General features: G+C 39.2%; 1 protein-coding gene across 1 annotated transcript; it reads right to left on the reverse strand.

Moving 5' to 3' along the window:
- Positions 1 to 8,651: 8,651 nt before the first annotated feature.
- On the reverse strand, positions 8,652 to 11,569 carry LOC306853955 (complement C1q-like protein 2). The gene is made up of 2 exons (XM_079391677.1): positions 11,435 to 11,569; positions 8,652 to 9,410 (listed from the first exon to the last, which is right to left on the reverse strand). Exons 1-2 carry the CDS (start codon positions 11,535 to 11,537, stop codon positions 8,983 to 8,985), a joined length of 531 nt encoding a protein of 176 aa, XP_079247803.1. The 5' UTR covers positions 11,538 to 11,569; the 3' UTR covers positions 8,652 to 8,982.
- Positions 11,570 to 25,707: the final 14,138 nt, after the last annotated feature.

Consider the following 25,707-nt stretch of genomic DNA (forward strand, 5'->3'; position numbering starts at 1 on the left):
CTGATAAGAAAGAATATGAGACACCACAATATCTTTCATTTGACCCACTTATATGAATGCATGAAAAGGTTATTTGTTACTGATACCCACAATAATATTTATAACCAGGATACATTCAGCTCCTCATGGACTGCAGATAATGATATCATTCCCTCTGCTGTGTGATTGTTCACGTCATTTGTGTATTATTACTGAATGTAGCCAAATCTGAAGACTCAATCTAGAGGTGGGAGCAGGATTTGGTGTCCTGATTCTCAGGAAGGGTGTAGACTAGAGAAAGATGTGAATCTATGATCATTCTATTATAATGTTGTCCCAAAGCTTGATAACAACTCTTTCATGAATGTTGTGTAAGAATGAAGGGATATATATAATGCAACAGAGAAGGAGTTTGACTGTGAGACGGCCATCGAAGCCAACATTTCCACCTTTAAATGAATCATTGATAATCAATGGTATATGCTTATCACAAATGTACCATTTCATTTGTGTAAAACTATTCAAATTGCATAAATTTATTCAAATGTAGAAAGCACTGTGATAGAGCTTGTTTCAATGCACCCTTAAAAAACACACACTCTAACATATGAAAATAAAGCCATGTGTAAGCACATATCGCTGATTTACATTTATTATAATAAATAATATGTTGATGTACCATGTATATGTATTTGAATTGTAAACATTGCTTTTTTATTTCAACAAAATATACTTTAACACGATGTTAAACTAACATAACATTGATTCAGTGATATTACCATCTTTTTTTTTTTTCAACATTTCAGAATTTCAACATTGTTCAACCGAGGGTGCAAAAGTAATGTTGAATCAATATAATTTTGTAACATTAATTCAATGCAATAAGCACTGACCCATCAACATTGACATGACATTGTTTGAATGGTTGCTTGCTGTCTGGGAAAGGACAGGAAAAGAAGGACAGGAAAAAGAAGGACAGGAAAAGAAGTTGAGCAGGTGGGCTCTCTTATATATTTAAGTACAGAAACTATTTCCCATCTTCCCAATACAGTTAAATGTAAAAACAAGCTTTCAAAGGGTTGTAAACCAGACAAGCAAGACAGTTTTATCCCTCACAAATATGCAAGACATCCAAATTACAAGCCTTGGGTTACAAAGGAACCCAAACATTATCTTAGTTTGAAAATAAATAAATAAACAAACAAATAAAATGCATTTTTAAAGGTGGATTCACACAGTAAAACAATTAATGAAAAACATTAAAACAAAAGATTAAGGTACCAAACTGCAAAATACTTGAAAAGTGGAGGACAAAACTTATGACAGGTGGCCTGGTAAGGCCTAAAAACAATGATGGGAAGACAGCCGAAGCAGCATCAGATCCAGTGCTCTGATCAGGACTGTAAACCCGGCAAACAATATAACAGACAATGTGCCTCTTTCAGAACTTTATACAAAGGAAAGATTAAAGGGAAGCATTTCATATTGATATAGATCCATTACATTCTATCCACGCTTATTTTCAATGGTTCCCATCTGGGAAATGGTTTAAGGTAACCTTGTTTGTATAAGAAAATGTTTGTCCCAATTGCTATTAGTATCTTAAATAAGAACATAGAAAGGTATGAAGAACAAACAGCTTATAACTGTTTAAGTATAAGACTTAGAGACAAATTTCTATTCTTCTATTTCCTTTCTATTCAATTCTTTTAAATGACCAATATTCTCTTATAAGGCTCATCAATTGCTGTTTAAAATAGTTTTAACAGATCATAGTTCAAAACATCTCAATTTAAAATATAATCTATAGCACTTAAGACAATACAGATTGTTTCAAAGCAGTTTTACAGGGATAAACAGGGAAGCATGATTCAAAGATGCAAACAGAGGTAAGTTTAGTGTTGAGATCATCAATTATGAAAAGAGTTCAATTCAGCTGTAAAGCAGCTCTGGAGTGACGTCATCATCCAGCTCAGTTCAATTCAGTTCTCATCCATAGTGTCAGTGCAGTCACTTCAGTTACATTGAATTAAGTGGAAATTGAAATCAGGCTCAGTCAGGGTCAGACGAAACTAGCACGGGGTGTTGTAATTCCAGGCTGCAACACAGGTCAGACTGTGGCTGACATCCATCCAGTTCCTTCCGCTTGAAGACTGAATACATCACATAGTGAAGGAATCGAAGCTGGACACAGAGGCTGTGCCGATGAGTTCTTCACAGGGGATCTGTCTCTATGGCTCAGCTAGTTTTATAATAAACATCACTTTAGTTGGGATCAAACTGTGACAGCTATTATTTATTATCTTCTTATATATAAGTGCTTAGGTGAACCCTATACAAATGTTCTGTAACATTGGTGGCAGCAGTTTTGTTTCAGTTCATTTGCGTTTGAGTTGTACAGTGTCGCAGAAGATGTTAGTCTAACTTTAACAGTTATTAGAGAGTCAGTGAGTGTTCAGCGCTTCGCTGTCATTGTATGGTGTAAAGACAAGGATGGCTTCTTTTCGATGCAGGGCCATCACCGCATGGTCAGAGCATTTACGAAGGGAGACTTTTAACAACTAAAATCTAGTAAGGATTCTGTCGATTCATTTAAATAATGCTTCTTTTTTTCTGTGGGACAGCCTTCCTACTGCTGGTTCAGGCTGATTGCGAAGCTGTGAAGGAAGGATTCAAGGAGGCTTTTGGACATAGATAGTTTATGGATCTCCTCATAATTAGCCAATTAGCCTGCCCACATGTTCCATAAAAAAGTTTGGAGGTGTATGCTGCATAGATTAGCAGGTTGATTCATGAGGAATTACTGGAGTATTAAATAAGGGACATGAGAATGAAACTGAAACACTTGGGTAATGAAAACCAAAAAGTGAAAACCAGAATATATCCTAAAGCTATGAGTCTTAAAGGATGAGTGGAGTGGAGGCTGCTCTTGATCTAGTGTATTGTGTCAATGCTGCTGTGGGGGCCATGGATGTCAGTCTCTTGTCTTTGTTGGAGCACAGAGAGAGGATTTTTCTGTACATAAGATATTTCCTTTAAATATGGGCACTTTGAGCTCTGTAGATAAAATTCAGTTCCTTTTCGAATGGGAACTTGGACTTGAGCAGAAGTTTGTTCCTTGGAAGATGCCCTGAGTGTTGACTGTAGCTAGGCCTCCTCTTACTTCAAAGAGTTGTCAAGTTTAGGCGTCCATTCGCAGAGCTCTGTTCTGGTCTATACTCCCTTAAAGGTGTTTTCTGGAAAACCAAGCCCTTGAGGTATCCCGTGGGCCACCCATGGGCTTGGCCCTGCAGATAAGGAAGGAATGGTGCATGCCAGCATTTTCTTTAATAGGGTATGCAGCTCAGGTTTTGGCCTTAGGGAACTTAGTCACGACAGCCACTGGTGCGTACCTTAGGGATTGGGAATTCAGTGTCAGCCATTTAGGCACTCATCAATCTTCTGGAGAGGATGCAGATTCGCAGAGGTGTAAAAAGTACTCAAAGATACTCAGTGAAAATTTTACTCAATTAAAAGTACAAATATCTGGCCAAAAAAACATACTTGAGTAAAAGTAAAAAGTACTACTTTAAATTGTACTTAAGTATTAAAAAAGTAGAAGTACTTTTTTTCCCCCTGACAGACATGATGCAATGCAATGCAATCAAACAAAATGCAATGGCACAGGTCAAACACATATCTAGTGCAGCGATAACAATTAAAATGCAGCACAGCATATACACTCACCTAAAGGATTATTAGGAACACCTGTTCAATTTCTCTTTAATGCAATTATCTAATCAACCAATCACATGGCAGTTGCTTCAATGCATTTAGGGGTGTGGTCCTGGTCAAGACAAACTGAATGTCAGAATGGGAAAGAAAGGTGATTTAAGCAATTTTGAGCGTGGCATGGTTGTTGGTGCCAGACGGGCCGGTCTGAGTATTTCCCAATCTGCTCAGTTACTGGGATTTTCACGCACAACCATTTCTAGGGTTTACAAAGAATGGTGTGAAAAGGGAAAAACATCCAGTATGCGGCAGTCCTGTGGCCGAAAATGCCTTGTTGATGCTAGAAGTCAGAGGAGAATGGGCCGACTGATTCAAGCTGATAGAAGAGCAACTTTGACTGAAATAACCACTCGTTACAACCGAGGTATGCAGCAAAGCATTTGTGAAGCCACAACACGCACAACCTTGAGGCGGATGGGCTACAACAGCAGAAGACCCCACCGGGTACCACTCATCTCCACTACAAATAGGAAAAAGAGGCTACAATTTGCACGAGCTCACCAAAATTGGACAGTTGAAGACTGGAAAAATGTTGCCTGGTCTGATGAGTCTCGATTTCTGTTGAGACATTCAGATGGTAGAGTCAGAATTTGGCGTAAACAGAATGAGAACATGGATCCATCATGCCTTGTTACCACTGTGCAGGCTGCTGGTGGTGGTGTAATGGTGTGGGGGATGTTTTCTTGGCACACTTTAGGCCCCTTAGTGCCAATTGGGCATCGTTTAAATGCCACGGCCTACCTGAGCATTGTTTCTGACCATGTCCATCCCTTTATGACCACCATGTACCCATCCTCTGATGGCTACTTCCAGCAGGATAATGCACCATGTCACAAAGCTCGAATCATTTCAAATTGGTTTCTTGAACATGACAATGAGTTCACTGTACTAAAATGGCCCCCACAGTCACCAGATCTCAATCCAATAGAGCATCTTTGGGATGTGGTGGAACGGGAGCTTCGTGCCCTGGATGTGCATCCCACAAATCTCCATCAACTGCAAGATGCTATCCTATCAATATGGGCCAACATTTCTAAAGAATGCTTTGAGCACCTTGATGAATCAATGCCATTAAGGCAGTTCTGAAGGCGAAAGGGGGTCAAACACAGTATTAGTATGGTGTTCCTAATAATCCTTTAGGTGAGTGTATATATGAATGCATATTCAGCATATTCATATATATATGAATGAATGAATGAATGATGCGTTTATATAGTGCTTTATTGTGTATTGCTGTACACCCAAAGTGCTTTACAATCATCTCTCCTCAACCACCACAATATATATATATATATGACTTTTATTTATCAGATGAACACAAACTAAGATCTAAATCATCTAAACTAAATCATCTCTCTTCTTATAAGACAAGTATGGGACGTCCAAAAATGACACTTCAAAAACTACTCAAAGTGAATATGACTAACTCATACAACCCCAGTTAATTAATCAATATTTTTAACTTGACCGTCGTGTTCACTTTGTGGTGTTTCTGAAGTGGTCCTGTCCCCTTGCATTACACGGACAGTAACGGACTAAAAATCTTTGCTTGTGTTCATCTGAAGAAAGAAAGTCAAAAACATCTGGGACGACATGAGAATCTTAATTTTTGGGTGAACTATCACTTTTAATAACAATGTGATGCAGAGGTTAGAAACATATTCCAGACAGAATGCAAGAATGGGTTGAATTAATGAGGAGAGTCACAGAATTAAAACATACAACATTGACGTTTTGAAAGGCCTCTTTTTTGTCTACGTCACTGTCTAAAAGGATAATTCATCTTTTAATTGTTTATTTGGGGAATTTCATTTGGGCTTTTTCTCAGAAAATATTGCTTCATAATTATTAGTGACTAATTATATGAATTAATGAGCAAATCATGTAATTATTAAGATTAAAAAAATATTCAATGAGAGTCCAAATTCCTACTCAATGTGTCACACAATGACATTATTAAAACAACTTATCCACTACCTGGTAAGAACATCACAACATGAATTACAATTAAGTAAACTTACAATGTTCATTTAAACACTTTTTTTTGGAGATTTGTAACATTTAATAAAAAAAAAAATTATTCCCACAAAAATATTAATTATATTTAAATTGTCATCACTGATTTTATGTGCACTCAATCTTGTGCATTCAGCCAACATATTACACAGCTAATGGCTCTATCAAAACAGAACGAAGAATGAATAAACTTTTTTTTGGGAAAACACAACTTTGCTACCTCAAAATACTTCCTCTGATTTGATGGTGAACTTTTGAAGCCAAACATTTACCTGATGAAAGTCACAACTGAAGTAGAACGGTGTGCTTGATGCTTGAAAACAATGATCATTGGTTCTCACATCAAGCATGCACTTTTGAGCTTCCGTTTACCATATTTAATGTGCATAAGATAAAAATGTAATGTACTTTATAAGTTGAAATAAAATTGTGAGTAAAAAGTACTGTTTTTTCTTCAGAAATGTAATCAATTAAAAGTACAAGTAGTCAGTTTAAATTGTACTTGAATAAAGTAAAAATCCCCCAAAATGATACTTAAGTAAAGTAATCAAGTAAAATTACTAAAGTATTTTACACCTCTGCAGATTCGTAACAGTGCATGAGTGGAAGTAGGAGGGTGCTGAGCCTGTGGCTGTTCTATATGCAAGCATCAATGACTTGAACTTAATGCGAGGCGCAACCAGTAGCCAGTGCATGGGAATAAAGAGAGGTGTGACGTGGGCCCTTTTGGGCTCATTAAAGACCAGACATGCAGCTGAATCATTTGTAGAGGTTTGATTGTGTTTGATGTCCAGCCAGAAGAGCATTACAGTAGTCCGGCCTAGAAATGGCAAGTTCTGGACAAGAAGCTGTGTTGCATGCTCTTTTAGGAAGGGCCTGATCTTTCTAATGTTGTGCTATACAAACCTGCATGATCGAGCGGTTTTTGCAATGTGGTCCTTGAAAGTCAGCTGGTCATTAAAAGAATACACCAAGATTTCTGACCAAACTTGATAGGGTAATTGTTGATGAACCTAGCTGGATGGTGAAATCATGCTGTAGAGTCGGAGTGGCAGGGATGATGAGAAGCTCAGCCTTTGCCAGGTTCAGGTTGAGCTGCAGGTGACATGTCCACCAGCCTGAGAGCTGTGCAGCTACAGTTGGATCATCTGGTTGAAATGAAATATAGATCTGTGTCCTGTAAAACCCAACAAGTTAGGGTAACTCAAACTGTAAACCAATCCCCTTGGCTTAAACCGTGTAAGTTTTAAACCGTGCAGTTAAGTAATTAAGTGATTAATTAAGTGCTGATTGAGCATTAGTGATGAACACCTGCTGTTAACAAACAGAATCACTGAAGAAAAGAGAAACACAAGAACTACTACAACTGACTTCAGTCACAGCCTTAGATGAAATCAACTGAAATAAAATACATTAAATCTCTCAAAATCTGATTAAACAACCCCGCAAACAGCATCACCAGCTCCACTTATTAATAACCAGACTGAGACATCGACAGAAGATCTTATTGAGAATTAACTAAGGTTTAGATGTTATTTTCATTTGAAGTAACCATGTTAGAGATCATGTTAGAGATCAGGATCTTGACCCTTGACATTTGTATTTGTTTTTTGTCTTTTCCTTTGGCTGTTGTAAGCATGTGTTTCTTGAACATATTTGTTACAAATCAAAAGCCCAGAGAAAAGGATCAGTAGTTAGTTGTTCTATATTTATAATGACAATCATCTATTAGTGAACTGATCTTATTGAGAGTGAACATAGACTGTGTGTCTAATCTCTGATTAAATGGATGTTGTATAACATGTTTATTGACAGAAATAAAGTCAGTCTGGTTATTAATAAGTGGAGCTGGTGATGCTGTTTGTTTAGGTCTTGAGATTTAATGTATTTTATTTCAGTTGATTTCAGTCAGTTGTTGTTTCTCTTTTCTTCAGTGATTCTGGTTGTTAACAGCAGGTGTTCATCACTAATGCTCAATCAGCACTTAATTAATCACTTAATTACTTAGTGAACTCAGCTGAAATAAGTTCAGAGCACTCATAATTGTTAGTTATAAAAACTTAAATAGTTTAAGGCAATCAGTTTCCTCAAACGGTTTGAGTTATCTTAACTTGTTGAGTTTTGCAGTGCAGTGTGCCGAGTTTGAATACTTGTTTGAGGACCTCTTCTGATCCCGACCCCCTTCTTCCTCTCCCACTTCACTTTTTGTCAACTCTAAACTATCATATCACAATAAAAGGCACAAAAAAAAAATGTTTTTATAAATAAATAAAATAAAATAAATTAAAAATAAATATAATCTCCTTGTATTTTTTTATTTTTATGATTTAATAAAAATAGTACATACTACACTAAAACAGATCTACACTAAAATATGTGTTAAAAAAGAGATGGGATGGTATGGGGTGATAGGGATGCTAGAATAATTTTAACAGCTGCTAGGTAAGCTTTCTTGGTTTAAATGCTCTTCATTTGTGATTGGCAGGATTAATAAGACATTGGGACCTCCATTTGATAATAGTATGTAAATATATGCGCAATAATAATAAATACTTTATCCATTACTGTGTCACATGGCTATCATAGGACTTAGTGCTTATCATAATTATCAAAAAAAAAAAAATGTTTTTAAATTAAATTTAGTAAAATGTCCTTTTGTCCTTTTGGCAATAAATTGAAACAGTTGGATAAACTTAAAATGGAATCAGTATTACTACCAAAGATGGACTTTGTTAGATTATATTCAAATGGAAGAAAATGTGTACTTATGGAGCATTAAATCAATGTGATGCAAAATCAGCTCTATTTCAGTGTCAGCTGAATAAATAACTGTTGCTTTTGGGGTAAGAGAATATGATTTAGATATGAAGGCCAAGTGAATGTGTCAGAAGAAAAGAACCACAATTTTTATTTCAGAACAAAAGCAGTATTTCAATATTCAGTATTCCTGAATATGTTCTTTGCATTAAACACATTTTTAATTTATTACTCCGACCTCATGTTTTGTATTTAAACACTTAGTGTAGCTTGAAAGAAGTCGTTTTAAAATGTGTAAATGTGCAGGGTTTTGTTGAGAAAGAAATATATTATGGGCAGAGACAGCAGAGGAAACATGTTTTAAATCACAATATACCATTCTTGCACTACTGAAAACGAGAAGTACCAATAACATCAACTTTAAGTCACAGTTGCATACTTAGTATTGCATTTTCTATATTAATCAGTTGCATAGAGCAGGAACCCAGTGAAAGTATTGTAGTGGTTGTTATTGTCACACAGAAAGCAGCCGGCTGGAAGAACAACATCCACCCTGTCTCCTGCATGCAGCTGCACTACTAGCAGAGCGCTAGTGCTGTCCTCCTGGTCCTGAAGGTTGTTCTCACTTGGTGATGCAATAGTGCGCCCGTTCAGTTGGAGTCGAGCACAAGCAGCCAATGCAGCTCCAGGAGCACCAGCATCACTATAAACCGTTAGTGCCAGGCTGTAGACACCAGAACGTGGTGCTACAAAAGCACCAGTGTTGGTGCTGTAGCCATCTCCCAAGTTAACAAATACGCTGCTATACTTCACCACAGCGTCTTCACGATTTGGGCCGACACAGAGGCGAGTGTCAGTAAGAGCCACAGAGAAGGCACTGCGACTGGCTGCGCAATAAGAAAAGGAAAAGAGACTCGTTAAATTATAAATGAAATGTTTTGCACTTTCTGAAGGACATAGCAGTGCTAAGAAGATAGCAGAACAAAGTTAACGTTTTAGGTTGGTTTCATGTTTTAGACTGTTTTTTAGATAATTAAATCTACATTACAGCCATTTTGTCATTGTCATGACACTCACTATGTGCCCTGTATTCTGTTGGCTGTGTGAGACAGTCAACACACCAACTTTGCTCTATTAATGACTGTTACAGATGGGTAAATAGATATAAAAAATACAACACTAATCACCAAGTCCTTGTTTTGCAAGTCACAAGTAAGTCTCGAGTCTTTGCATTCAAGTCTCGAGTCCAGTCCCGAGTCAAGACGAGCAAGTCCAAGTTGTTGCAAGTCCTCAACTTTAAGCTTCAAGTTCCAAACAAGTCATTAGTGTTAGTTGCCCAAACAACTGTGTCTGTATTAATTACTACAGTAAATTTAAAATAATTAATACTGTAGTCTATATAGTAAGTATAATTATAAAGATATAATAATTAGTGGTGTTTTATTGAGTAATGAATCATTGTTTGTAAACAAATATAGGCTTAAGTGAATGAATGATTTCTTTTAAGTCCACTTTCATTTGTTAATGATTCATTTATGGCAGGCCACTTCAAGTCCTAAACTGATACATTAATTACTGGGCAAAGAGATAGGCCTAGATAGAATGAAGCAGAAAAAGTAATAACAATATTTATAATATATACAAATGTTAAATAAACATAAGAAACCATCAGTGGATGGGTTTAGAAGACGGACTGGATGATGTGTTTTCTTCAACAAATATTGATAATAATTATTCAAATTTCATGTTGTCACGGAGACAAGAGCAATAATGGTTATAATGATGGTGCTGCACATCTCTTTGTTATTCTTCATTCAAAATAAAATGTTAATATTTTAATAATTCTAGGGTTGAGTTAATATGTCGAGTTTGAGTTATATGTCGACCACAAAATAGCCTAAACCGATCATGTCTGGCACCAAGAAATGAGGCATGCAAAAGTATTCGCTGCAAAACTGTAGTTACTCAGATTCACAAATATAGATGTAAGTAAATGTATATTATGTTTTAAACAAGTTCATAATGATCACAGTTGATGGCTTTAGGGGCTATTGTGCGCTGTAGCCTAGTCTGTCTGAATTCATCCATTTCTTCTGAAAGACAAGAAAGTGAGTGGCTGGTAAATAGAATAGAGTGAACTTTTATATGTTGGCTACATATAAGGCTAGGCTACCGCTGTTTCAATATGCGGTTTATAGTGATTGTGTATTTTAAATGTCTAAAACATTAAATATCCCAAACATTATGTGGATGAATACACAAACCGCTCACTTAAGCGCTCACTTAAGCGAGTCCCTCTCTGGCTCAGTGCCAAAAGCTGCGCTAATCATTCCAGTGTCTACACCGGACGTGCTGCGCCGCAACAGCTAAAGTCTGTCTACACTGACTGGACGCGACAAAGTGACTCTTAAAAATCATTTGAACTTTGTGTCTGTACATCATAAATAAAATGCAGCATTTAGTTTACTGTTGGGGATTTGTCGTGTCATATCGCCGCATCCAGTGAAGACAGCATCCCTGAATATAAAGGGTTCTATTGTATTGTGTTGCGCCGCTCGCGTCCGATGTAGACACAGTGTAAAGACTTGCCGAGTCACAGGGCTCAAGTCCAAGTCAAGTCTCGAGTCATTGTTGTCAAAGTCTAAGTCGAGTCGCAAGTCTTCTTTGATTGACTCCGAGTCAAGTCTCGAGTCTACAGCTCTGCTTATCACAATTCAATATGCAAATAAACAAAACCAATTGTAATTCAGCAGGTAAAATCATGATTCCATCACTGGCAGCTACAGTATGAATGCTGTTATTATGAATCTAATAACAAATGTTAACAGGTCAATTTCAAACCAACATTTTTTAAAAGGCATTTTAAGATATTTAAATGAAGTGCAAAGATATCTACAAATGGCTGTCTCACCGCGAATATTGTTTAACACCGAATTAGCTCTCTGCAGGTTCCTCTGTAGTTCCTCTAATGTCATGTTGAAAACCTTCTCGAACATCCAGATCTGCTTCTGCATCAGGCAGCAACCGCAAGACGCCACATCAGTCAGACACGCTTCAGAGGCAAAGAGACAAGCATCATAATTGTTCATTAGCCTGATGCCTGAATTATTGTTTAAGGGGTTTTATGACCTTTATTATTATTGTTATTTTCTTTTAAATTCACCGTTCTCATTGGCGTCAACTTGGCTGTCGTCTCCACTCCAAGAAAAAATCCTGTCTTCTCCAAGTGCACATCCCAAGAGGCTTAAGATTACAAGTGCTAAAACAAGTAAAGGAAAGTTATGTACATTCAGGCAATTCTGTACATAAAACACATTTATGTACATGTATATACAGGTTGAACACTGTAATTTAATTTAATTTAAAACATTTATAGTCTCACCCCTCATTTCTGCTGATGCCTTTCAACTGTAGTCTGAGGAAGATGTGTTAACGTCAACTCGAGTAATGCTGGCTATAAAGGCTAGGCAGACCCCACCTCTTGCCTTTCACAAGAAATGGCATGGGCAGAGCCTTTTGTGTGTGTTTTTATCATGCAATACTGTGCTGAATATAGGGCGAGTATTGTTTTTCAGCTAAAGCCCGTCATGTTGTTCCCATGGTTGTTTTCTCTAGGGTACCACTGACACTTATCTTTCTTCATCTTGGAGCTGAGCGTTGAACTGTAACAACGACACAATGCAAAATACCTAAATGATCACTTGCAGTCTGAGTATGAAATAATGGATTTTGACTTCTCATCTAAGGTAAAGGATAAATAATGTTTGGCCAGTCACCTAAATGACAGATGCAACAGGCAATTCACAGAAAATTCAAGTTTGACACCTCCTCAATAAAACTGCAGTAAATCAAATAGATCAATTTTTTAGCTTAATTTAAGACATAAACTTCTGTTGTGCTTGGCTAACTTTTTTGATGTTTTTTGTTGCTGCATGATTCTGAGTTTGGTGTTTGGAGCTCCGTCAAGTTTTATTTTTAAGGCCTGTTCACACAAGAACAGTAACGATAATGACAACTATATTAGTGAAGTGAAGTGAAGTGACATACGGCCAAGTATGGTGACCCATACTCGGAATTCGTGCTCTGCATTTAACCCATCCAACGTGCACACACACACACACACACACACACACACACACACACACACACACATACACACACACACACACAGCAGTGAACACACACACACAGCAGTGAACACACACCCGGAGCAGTGGGCAGCATTTATGCTGCGGCGCCCGGGGAGCAGTTGGGGGTTCGGTGTCTTGCTCAAGGGCACCTCAGTCGTGGTATTGAGGGTGGAGAGAGCGCTGGACATTCACTCCCCCCACCTACAATCCCTGCCGGCCCGAGACTCGAACCCACAACCTTTGGATTATGAGTCCGACTCTCTAACCATTAGGCCACAATATTAGCATAATTAATTGTTATCATTAGTGTTCTACTTCTTCTGACATGGTCTATAGCAGCCCATAGAACCGAATGGTAAAAAGTTGTGAAATTTTGCACACAGGTAGGACATCCTGATCATTAACCTTTATCTCAAACACTCTAGCATCACCAGCAACTCAAACTATGTCTGAACCATAAGGACTATAAACAGTTTTTCTTCTGATGAATCCTTGGCTCACGCCGAGTCAAGTTTCTCCCTGACTTCATTTTCCCTGATGACTTTTCTGAAAAAACAAAAAAACAAAAACAAACAAAAGACCACTGCTCTGATTTTCACGAAAAATGAATCAGATTCATACACCCAATGAAGTGTCCCCATATTTAAATCATATTGTACTAATACTTAATCATATTTAATACTAGTATGGATATATGGACAGACTGTGAATGATTCTCTGCTACAGGAACATATGCCTCCAGTAGAAAGTTTGACCTGTTTGACCAATTAGATCAAAGAAGATATTAATTCACCAAACAGGCATCACTAGTTCTTCATTTAAATAGCTAATAGAACATACACATGATACAAATGACATGATAGCTGAAATATTGTTAAGGAAAACGATTTTGTCTGTATATGGTGATCTCTGTCTTCAGACAAGGATTTATGTATAATATTTTCCTGGAGTAAAAAATGCATTTCACTAGGGCTCAAACATTTGTGTATTCAGGTTTTACTAAAATTTTGTTAAAAGTTTGTTAACTTTTCTCTGCTCATACCTTACCATTAATACTTGGGGTCTGTCTGACATGAATCTTGACATCTGTCCAAGGGAACAAGATGCTGCTTCGGAAATGTTTTGGGAGCACCTCTGTGTGACTGCGTCCTGAAGCATGTGTAAAATCAGTCCAATAGGTGGGATGACCCATGCAAACCCGCTGAGAAGTGACACAAGGTCCAAGAACCAAACTCGGGGCAGCCAGAATGGGGCTATTAGAAGGCTGACTCTTCCGGCAGACCCAAAAGAGGTCTCTAGAGACGCAATCAGGTCTACTTGATTCTGGCCTAAAATGTTCCAAATCTGCCCCACAGCCTCGAGATGGAGCTTCCATTCCCTGGGCCTCAGCACCTGCCTTGCAGGTTGTCTGCTCCCTGATTGACATGCCCTGGTATATAGACTGACCTCAGGGACAGCAGCCTTCCCTGGGCCCAGAGGAGGATCTGGTGTGCCAGTTTACAAAATGGATGCAACCACAGACCCACTTGTTGGTTTATATAGTTAAAGTTCAAGTTCAAGTTGAGCTTTATTGTCATTATGCTACATGTGTGGACATATAGTGATATACAAGACCACCGAGCTGTTGATGGTGCGTACAAGCACATGATAACCTCTGAGGTCTGGGAGGAAGTGTTTCAGAGCCCAAAATATAGCCAGCATCTCCAGGCAATTTATGTGCCAAGCAGGGCTAGTTCTAGACATTAGGAGGCCCTAGGCAAAATTCATGTTGGAGCCCCCCCACCCCAAATAAAAAGCACTTGAAACAAATATGATTCTAACCTTTTTATTTATACATTAAATTAAATTGTGTATATTTTTACTTATACAGTACAAAAATATGGAAAGTATTACTATTTTAAATGTTTATGAAAGAAGTCTCTTATGGTCATAAAGCCTGGGTTCAGCCTGTTTGATCAAAAATACAGAAAGAAAAAAAAACTATTTAAAATAATGGTTTTCTATTTTACTATATTTCTGTGATGCAAAACTGAATTTTCATCAGCCATTACTCCAGACTTCAGTTTCACATGATCCTACATAAATAATCCTAATATGCTAATTTATTACCAATTTTAGAAATAGTGCTTAATGTTTATTTTATAACCTGTGATTCTTTTTTCACGATTTTTTACAAATTATTCAAAAGTGAAATTTAAGTTTAAAAATAAAAATATAAATCTTTTATAACAATATAAGGCTTTACTATCACTTTTTATCTAACACATTATTCTGAATATTACTGGGTTTTTCTGTATTTTTGATCAAATAAATACAGGCTTGATGATAAAATGAAATGTTTTTCTTTTATGTTCTTTTAAAAACATTAAAAATAGTAATGGGCCCAAACTTTTGACCAGTACTGTATATTAATCAAACTTTTTCCAAGGTATTCTTTTTTTTTGTTTGATGAAGATGTTATTGTTGTTGTTATTATTATTATTTGCTGTTTTATTTAATTTAATCACAGTTCTAGAATACCACTTCAGTAAGTGCGTTTATAATTTTTTCCCTAGCTGGGTATGGGCAGGATTTCCCCCTCCCATTTAATCATTATTGACTACAGATCTTGTCGTATTATTAATTACAATAATATGATATTATGTATTGCATTGTTACCTTAAATATGATATATATATATATATATATATATACAAATCAAGTGGAACAGGAAGACACGATTGCTACTATGCAGAAAAAAGTTATTTACTTAGCTGAAACTGAAATTATAAGTGTCATGTTAGAGCAGTAATCCTAATCATCAGCCAAATGTAAAATACACCTGAGATCCTTTATTTGAACCATTAAAAATATTTGTATTTTGAATAGAAACTTTTCTGCTTTTACTTTTTGTAGCTATCTTGCTAGCCAGCTCCCGACGCGATGTCATTCATTGTACATGCAAATTCAAAGTGTCGTGTCTAGGCTCGTCAACGGTGTGCACTCTCTTAAACTCGTAATAAAGCAGTGAATGATCTTTCCAGAAATGACGCTGATCGACAGAACAACTTTATATTTAGAATGCATTGCAATCACTCCAAAATAGATGACAATAACTCAAACACTTGCATTAGGAGCTGTACTTATTTGCATGCCTATTTAGCCATTTGCATTGCATCGCATAGTTCGCAGCACCTGAAAGATGCGTTCGTTATGCAAACATTAAGAAGGCGGGACCTGCTTTGAAACGGCAACATTAATTGGTTTAATTGCAGATGAGTGACAATTCAACTATATCCAATGAACAATGAAGCTAGAATTTGCTGCCCGTCTTTACTGGTGGACTAGCACATAGGGGATGTTACGGTTATGGAGGCCCTTCCTCAAAGCCCGAGGCCCTAGGCAATCGCCTGCTCTGCCTATAGCTAGCGCCAGCCCTGGTGCCAAGAGAGATTATGGCCTTCTCATAGACCCTGGGCTGAGTGAACATTCAGGTTTGCTCCTCAACCCGTGAGGAAAGTGTCCGTTGTTAGTGTTACACAATGACATGGAGCACCCAACACAGGTCCCTGAGACAGGAACCAAGGTTTCTTCCACATGACTAAGGCACAAAGGCAGTGCAGCGTGACCTTGATCATGCGATATGGGTTGCCCCTCAGGGAAAACCCTTTGGTCCTGAGCCACCACTGCGGGGGTCTCATGTACAGCAGGTCAAAAGGTATTATGTTAGATGCTGCTGTCATCAGGCCCAACAGTCACTGAAACTGCCATAGATAAAGTGACTGGCATAGCTTCTTGGAGTTCAGCCTCAACCCCAGCTCTTTCATATGGGCGAGGACGACATCTCTATGCCGAACCACCATCTGCTCTGACTGGGATAAGATCAGCTAGTTAGATATAATTTACTATGTGAATGCCCTGGAGTCTGAGAGGAGCCAAAGCAGCACCCACACACTTGGGGAAAGTGCAGGGTGACAGTGCTAGACCAAACAGAAGAACCCGATATTGGTATGCTTCGCCCCCGAAAGCAAAGCTCAGGAACTTCCAGTGTTTGGGAAGGATGGAGACATGGAAGTACGTGTCCTTCAAATTTATAGTGACGAACCAGTCTTCAGACCTGATTTGCATCACAATCTTTTCTTGCTGAGTTTCAAAGTCAGCATCTTGAATCTGAAAATCTTGACTGAGTGGTTGAGTTGGCACAGATCTATGATAGGACGCAACCCCCCATCCTTCTTGGGAACAATGAAGTATCGGCTGTAAAAGCCGTGGGAACAATGAAGTATCGGCTGTAAAAGCCAGACTTCCTCTCGAGTGGAGGGACGCACTCTATAGCCTCTTTTCTCAAGAGGGTAGCCACTTCTTGCTCCATCACCAGAGCCTTCTTGGGGCTTACCACAGTAAAAGTGACCCTGTTGAATCAAGGTGGCCGAGAACTGAACGGGATTCTGTAGCCTATTTCCACTGTCTGCAGGACCCACTAAGACACATTTGGCAGGCATATCCAAGCTGCCAAAAGTCTACTAAGGGAACCAGCCTCTCGAGACTGGCCTCTGGTGTCATCATAACAACTGACTCGGTGCCCTGAAGCAGATGACTGGCAGAGATAGACTGGTCCGGCTTTTCTGGAATCCTCACTGGAGGATGTGAGCTTCCCAGGACCACTATGTTTCCGGGCGGAGACTGAGAGGAGCGCTTGCTGGAGACCGCTGTGCCCTGAAGAACCAGAGGTGGCAGGGTTGACAGACCGCCCCCCCAGGGCCACTCTGTGTCAGGAATTCTTTGCCAAAGCCTTCCTAGAGAGAATGACAGATCCACTTTCTCCCTAGTTGGCTTTGGCGAAGAGTGCCACCCGACCCTTGATCTCTCTGCGGGGGAACCCGGGAAGCAACACTCTTTTTCTGCTGCAGCCTGTATGAGGAGCTGGTAGACGGCTAGGGCTGCTCCTGCCCAGCATCCCCTGAAATCTGGACTCGGCGGGGGAGGTACTGCTGGAATGCCACCGCTTGCTTCTTAGCCTCCTGAAACCACTCGACGACAGAGCTCAATGCATCGCCGAAGAGGCCCGAAGGAAGAAGCGGGGCGTCAAAAGGAAGAATCTGTCCTTGTTCTTCATATAGGACAGGTTCAACCAGAGATGCCCTCCACTGCCTCCCTGATGTCATCGGAGCTGACTTATTCACCTTCATGGTGTGCAGACATGCACCAGCCTGACCTGCTACAGTAAAAGCTTTACCCACCAAAAACAAAGTTGTTCTTTGTGGCTTGGTGGGTAGCGCTAGAGAGAACCCTGAGAGAGGACACTGGATCTAGTGGGTGTGGGAGAAGAAAAGGCCATGCCCATCTCCAATCCCTTCTGCAAATTCCTCTGCAATCCCAATGACCTAGGTCTCAGAGCTGCTTTGGCAGGTACAGGGTCACAAGGACCGTGAGCCTGAGCGCTCTCATCAAAGAGCACCAGGTGGGAGCGGAGCCTGCGCAGCAGCATGCAGTAAAAATTGACACATTCAGCTTCCTTGAAAGCTGCACGTGCATGCTCCACTCCCAAATTGGCAATGCAGAGCATGTGTATCCCCACCTGTGATGTAGCAAAGACAGGAAGGAACACAAGGCCTGAAACGCTGCCTGTCCCTCTCTTCACAACTCTGCATTTTGTCTGAATAATTTGTGCACTGGCATGACACACACACACACACACACACTTCAAAGATGACCACAACACATAGCACTTGCTGAACAGCAGAAGCTAACGCTGTATACACCAGGTGCACTTTTAAGCTTCATTTATAAAACGTTGCACAGAAACCATCCTACATTTTATCTTACGATCATCTCTCGAATATGCGTACGTTTGATTAATTGAATGAATGTACGAACAGAAAACGCGCGTACGCGTCCCTTTCAGATGTGAAATCTATGATCGCAAATGATCCTCACACGCAGTTGAATGGTTTCAGCTATCTGCCTTGTTAACGACTCCTAATTAATGACATTAACATATAAAATATCACCAACCATCATAGTTTAGAACAGTGAGCTGCAAGAACAGCTTACAAAAAACCTACAATACTCCGACAATAAAAAGTGCGTACGTCTGCTCAGACCCTGACTTGACGCTAAGCATTTTTCCACGTCAAAGACAGTTTTTATAAATATGAGCGCTGGTGTGGATTTAATCATACGCACACTCTAAGATCAAATCTGAGCGTACGCACGCTTTGTAAATGAGGCCCCAGGTCACTACGTCACTCCCAAGTGGCAACCTTTTGGTCTCCGTCTTGAAACCAACACGGAAGTGACTTAAACTGCAATTCATCGACTGGCCGCTAGAGACTGGCTACAAAAGGGAGTCAGTTCCACAAACTCCCCAAAAATGCCCAACTCTACAGCAGTGTTTAAAATTTTTACAGCCTGGTACAAAAAGTGGTTTTGGTCTATATAGCTAATTTTGCCCTTCATGACAACTGTGAGGGGGGTGAATATCTTTATAACTTATCCATTTAAATTATATTAAACCTTAAGATTCTGCATAATTAAGGGCGTGGCCACTTGAGTGACAGGTGGATTGCTACTGCTGTTACCACTGTCGTACTAGGTGGGACCCATATCCCACCTTTTCGCCTATTTTCAATAAGTGACGCGCTGCCAAGAGGCGACGGTCATCTCCGCAAACATTGAGCTTCAAAGTTGCTCTTCAGAAACCTAAGAGTGAGATCATGGACACCATGTCCATTTATTTTACAGTCAATGGTCACCCCGACCATGACGTCTCACTACACTTTTGGACTGATTTCACAAGTGCTTCTGGACGCAGTCACGCAGAGAAGTTCCCAAGTCATTTCCCACGCAGTGTGAGTTCCTGAAGGGGAATCCAATTTTCTCTGTATGTTGATTTGTCCCTTACAAAATAAACCTGACATTATTAAAAGTTTGATGCCATGTCAACAAAATACAAACTAATCAAATATTGAAATCTTTCTAGTAAGTTGTAATTTGTCAGCTAATGTTGTGTTTTTACATATATTTCCAACCAAATTGGAATTTCTGACTTCTGATTTAACTTTTCTACATAAAATTCAACGATTTTTTTAAACTCTACATCTACAAAATGATGAATAAAGAATGTGCATCATTGTGTTTTTGCTTTTTTCTGTTTTATTCAATTTATGATGGTGATGTAAACTGAATCACTATATATGTTCTATGATAATTATACAATAATATAATATTTTGTATATGTAACTTTACATTACAAAAACTAACTTTACATTACAAAAAATTCATAATTTTATTAATTTCAACAAATTTACCATCAATACAGACGCTGCATATCTATAGTCTTTGGCTGCATCCATTGCATCCGACACGTTTTCTCACTGACATGCCTCCAACTCGGAAACTCGGGGCTTAACGATTTTGAGTTTCCCACACATAACAACAACTTTGTGTTCAACTCGTAAATACAATCTATCCGAAATGACTTGAACGCACCATAAGCCTGAAGTGGCCCACATGTACAATATCAAAAATGTCCCAAATGTATCAAATCACATGTGGACAGAGGCAAAGATGTGGTGTTCACAGCAATGTGTAATCTGAATGTGACCCTAAAGTGGCCCATGTGGTAAGTAGTGAATATGGCCCAAATAGTGCCAACCAAACGTGGTGTACCTGGCTAATATGGCTGTGAGCCTAAAGTGGCCTTTACATGATGCCACAAATGTGGCCTAGTTATCCTAAAATGTATCTGGGTCAGTTTTGGCAAATATATGGCACAGTAAGCACTGGCTAATGTGGCTGTGAGCCTAAAGTGGCCCTCATATAAAATTACAAATATTGGCCAAATAATGAATAACAATTTGGGCCAATTTTGTCAAACATACGGCACAGTCAGCATTGGCTAATCAGGGTGTAAGCCTACCCTGCAAACAATAATAATAATTCATAATAATTTGTTACATACACAATTATACAGAGTATAACCAGCAGTGAAATGTGTGCTCTGCATTTAACCCATCCAAGTGTACACTCAGTAGTGAACATACACCCGGAGCAGTGGGCAGCCAACGCTGCGGCGCCCGGGGAGCAGTTGGGGGTTCGGTGCCTTGCTCAAGGGTCTCACCTCAGTCGTGGTATTGAGGGTGGAGAGAGTGTTGGTTATTCACTCCCCCACCTACAATCCCTGCTGGACCTGAGACTCGAACCCACAACCTTCAGGTTACAAGTCCAACTCTCTATCCACTAGGCCACGACTGCCCCTGCACTGGTCGTTTACGGGCTGTCAGCGCAGGGCCCCTGAGAATTTGCTCATTAGCAAAACGTTGGGCCCTTAGCACTGGCCCTGCACGGGCAGCCCTCACTTAGCCTCCAGGAAGCCTAAGCGCTGTTTTATTGAAAATAATAAAGTTTAAAAAAAATAAATAAATAAATAAAATAAAAAATAATAAAGTTTGAAGTCACCATTATGGAGGAAAGCACTTGCTTTAGTTGGGCTCTTGACCCCTGACTTCTTAACTTTAATGTGCCTCTGGCTGCTGTAACTCTATGTTTCTGAAACACATTTGTTATAGCACAAAGTAGTTGCAAGAAGAAAAACTGATTTGATGATTCCCTGATCTCCCCCAGTGTTTGATCTCTGAAGACATTATTTAGATTTAATTATTTCACATTATAGTACCCTTAGAATACAACTGCATGAAATTTTGTCTTGACTTAATATTTTGAACATTAAATTGTTATACAGAAGTTTTTTTTTTTATGAGATTATGTAGACTCACACAGATATCAAGATTCAGTGTATGAACCTCAACAATGGTGACAGCCAACAAAATATTCAGATAAACTCTGAACATCACAAAACAAGCTTTTCTTTCATTGTCACCATTATTGAGGTTCATACGCTGATGTCCCATGAATTATCTGTGTGAGTCTACATGCCCAAATAAATTATGCAAAAAGACTTAAAAACTTTCAAAATATTAAAGCAGGACAATTTTTCTTGCAGTAGTATTCTAGGGCTACTAGAAAGTGAAATGATTAAACCTAAATAATGTTCTCAGAGATCAGTCTCTGGATGAGATCAGTGAATTAAGACACTACATGATGACTGAATCATCAATAAGTAACCATCACCATCTGGTCAGTTTGTCTTTTCACAACTTTTGTTATAAAAAACGTGCTTCAGAAACACACAGTTATTGCAGCCAGAGAAACATTAAAGTTAAGAAGTCAAGGGTCAAGAGTCCAACTAAAGCAAGCACTTACCTCCATAATGGTGACTTTGAACGTGATTATTTTCAATAAAACAGCGCTTAGGCTTCCTGGAGGCTAAGTGAGGACTGCCCGTGCAGGGCCAGTGCTAAGGAGCCAACGTTTTGCCAATGAGCAAATTCTCAGGCTTGTTGTGCTGATTGTATTATTCTGTTCAGGTGTGCCTAGTTAATTATCCTTGTTTGGTCTGAGTACTTAAGTTCCTGCATGTTCACTTTGATTTTGTCTGGTCTTACGTCTACATGTCTTGGATTGTTGCTGTGCTACATTGCGTTTGGATCTGTTCAGTTGTCCTCAGTTTTTTCTTAGATTAGTTTTGTTGACCTTGTAGTTTGATTATTAACTAACTTTAATTTATTTTGTTTCCTGTGTGCACATGCCTTTCTACCTGGCCTTATTAAACCCATAAACGAAGAGTACCATTGCGTTTTAGAAAACAACTTGGATTGTTTCAGAGAGAGAGAGAGAGAGAGAGAGAGGGAGAAAAAAAAATCTATAATAGATAATTATTATTATATATTTTTTTTCTTTCTCACTCTCTCTCTCTCTGAAACAATCCGAGTTAATAATAAAAATAATAATAATTATAATAGATAACTTGAGGTCTTTCAAATGCGATGCCTCAGGCAAACCTTGGGGGTAACTCGGCTCGACTGACTTTGAAACTAAACTGTAAGACGACAACGCAATGACCAGTCCACAATCAAGGAGGCAATACAGAAAAGACACTTGCAGTGGTTTGGGCATGTGTGCCGAACGGACAGCACCCGGCAGCCGTATAAACTACTCTGGCGCCGACAACCACCAACATGGAAGGTACACCGCTGTGCACAGAAGAAGACCTGGGCGAAACAAAACAACCTTAAAATCGTCGTCTCACACTTGTGGATGCCAAGACCCTATCCACCGATCAGCATGGAAACAAGTTGTGAAAGATGCTGGAAGTCCGTTGGCACCTACAGCAGCATATGAGCTACGAAGACGTTGTCGGCACAACACCAGCTAAGGATCAAGAGAGAAGAGATAATAGATAATATTATCATTATAAGGAGAACACCAGATTTCCTTCAAAAACAGTACACAATGCTCCATGATTGCAACAAATCATTTTAAAAGTTGACAGATCTTACATGGTTTTATAACTTGAAATCAATCAACACTCTTGATTTTACTAAAACAGTTAACAACAAGAGCAATGTTCTCTTATCAACCATTAGGTGGCAGTAGCAGGTCTTCTGTTCTGTCCATTTGTTCCACATGAGAGAGCTCTCTGGCCACAGCCACATGGCCCATACCATCTTCTGCTGTAGGTGTACAAAAACAATTGATAATGGCTCTCATTGATATGGGTAGAATCCCCACAACCATAGCAGCAACATTTACAAATCTTTACACTACAAACGGGAACTGAATGTGCATGTAGCCTTCTCTGTCTATTCTGTAATGCCTTTTCCTTTGGCCCTTAGTAAGTCTTATGGCAACCCTATATACATAAGCTGCTGCCTGTTAGAAATCAACATGAGACTGCTGTGAATCTTAAAAAAAAAAAAAAAAAACTTGAAAACTTGACCCTTAAATTTTAAGTTAATTCTCTTTAAAATCATCATTTGGAGAATCATCCAACTTGGCACTGTGGGCTGTAAGGCAATTGTAGTTGTGTCTCTTCTCTGTTTTCTTCCCTTCATTGAGTCTGCTTATTAACAGCAGGTGTCATCAGTAACAGTAAATCATAACTCATAAGCTGTGTCCCAAACTGAAATGCACACACTTCGAAGGCCATGCCTCCGAAGTGCACAAAGGACCCTCCAAAGTGCATGAAGGATACTCCGCCTTTGCAGGATTTCCTAATTGCACTTCTAGGGGTTCCCGATTAGCGCTCTGTCACATAACAACGGTGCGAGAGGAGAGCTGCCAGGATCGGTGGTTAAGGCTAGAAGGGATAGGCTACGTATGGCTCTACTGGGGAAGGGGGTGGGGGAGGTGTGTGGCCAAGTATGGTGACCCATACTCGGAATTTGTGCTCTGCATTTAACCCATCCAAGTGTACACAGAGTAGTGTACACTAATCCCTGCCGGACCTGAGACTCGAACCCACAACCTTCGGGTTACAAGTCCAACTCTCTATCCATTAGGCCACGACTGTACTGGGCATGCGCACATCAATACAGCGTAATTTTTGTCACACTGTACAACAATAAATACTATTTTTTCATTATTTTAAGGGGTAGGTTTAGGGTTGGGGTAGACGTTAATAAAACACAATCTAATAGGTCGAAAAATTATTTCATTGTTCGTTTCCGGTCGTAGCTGTATCCCTTCTAGCCACAACCAGGATAGGTGGAGCCAGAATTGCTCATTTTTGTTTTTATGTTTTACGTCATAATGGAGGAGACAGTGATTAGCCAAGACCGAGGCCAAGTAAGTTACACTGGTTTGCTGCATCCTTAATTGCCGGATTACAACTTTAAATGCAGGTATTGGCATGGAGCTTACTTGAATAATGTCATGATACATATGAAAGACTACAACACACACACACACACACACACACACACACACACACACACACACACACACACACACACAGCAGTTCAAATGCTGACTGATATCTAACAAAGGTGCGATTTCATATAGTTTATTGTCTTGACCATGGTGATCATATGTAGACAGGTTTGCGACCCGGATTTTTTAGGCAGTTAAGCATAAAAATAAAACTGTTAATAAAAAAAATAGAGCAATGTACAGCTCAATGTTCAGTGGCAGCTGTCACAGCTGAACAGTGCCCTGTATGGTCAGTCTGAGTCCTTCAGATGCAGCCTTAGATATAGTTAGCAACAATTTGTTAATATTCTGACAATACATGTTGTTACTTTCATTTTCAAAATAATCAGTGGTGGACTGTAAGGAAGCACATTCGTTAAGTATTCTCGTACAAATGGGAAGTACTAAGTTTTCTTTTTTCCTCACAGAACAGCAACACTACAAAAATATGGTCTTTTACAACATGATGCATTGTTGTAGATTAAACTACCCAACAGTATATGAAGTAGGCAACTTTAACTTGAATAATCCTGAACATATTCAGAAGTAAAATGCAGCATAAACAGTAGTGCAGCAGTAATATTAATGCAAAACCATCCTAACAAATTCTTTTTCAGTACAATACTGAATATCTTTACTTTTACTCTCAATACCTTAAGTATATTAGAGTATGCAAGATAATACTTTTATTTAAAGGATAATTCACCAAAAAATGAAAATTCTGTAATCATTTACTCACCCTCAAGTTGTTCCAGGTTTGGAATTTTCATTTTTGGGTGAACTATCCCTTTAACTAAGGTTTTAAATATGACTAGTAGTTTTTCCCCATTGTGGTTTTAGTAGTTCCTAAAAGTAGTTCACTAAAGTTTCTTAATATTACTTCTACTAATTACTTTGTCATAGCTCTAAACAATTTCTCTTTTCCTTCTTTCCCTAAATCAGACCGGACCCCTGTACTGCAGGATAAAGGTGAATGTGCCAGCGCTGGACAGGTTTTTTTTAATGGTTTTCGGCTGAGCAGGGAGGCCCTGACAGTGCTGCTGGATCTTCTGAGAAGTGAACAATGACACGGATGGGGTGCTACAATCCAGAACCTGGTGTTTCTCTTCTGTCTGCCAGTGGTACATCATACAGAGTGGTCTCCAGAGTGTTTGACATGGCTCGCTACACTGTCCACTCCATTGTCCTCTGAGTCGCTGAGGAGGTGCTGGCCATTCGCCACCAAGAGATTCACCTCCTGAAGACCCCAGAACACATGAAGGCA

Source organism: Barbus barbus (assembly GCF_936440315.1).
Source record: "Barbus barbus genome assembly, chromosome: 34".
In the NCBI taxonomy this organism is placed as follows: Eukaryota; Metazoa; Chordata; class Actinopteri; order Cypriniformes; family Cyprinidae; genus Barbus; species Barbus barbus.

Coding starts and splice junctions, on each gene's coding strand:
- LOC306853955 (XM_079391677.1), bottom strand. CDS start 11,537: ATGCAGAAGCAGATCTGGATGTTCGAGAAGGTTTTCAACATGACATTA. Junction 9,411..11,434: donor GGTGTTAAACAATATTCGCG/GTGAGACAGCCA, acceptor CTTATTGCGCAG/CCAGTCGCAGTGCCTTCTCT.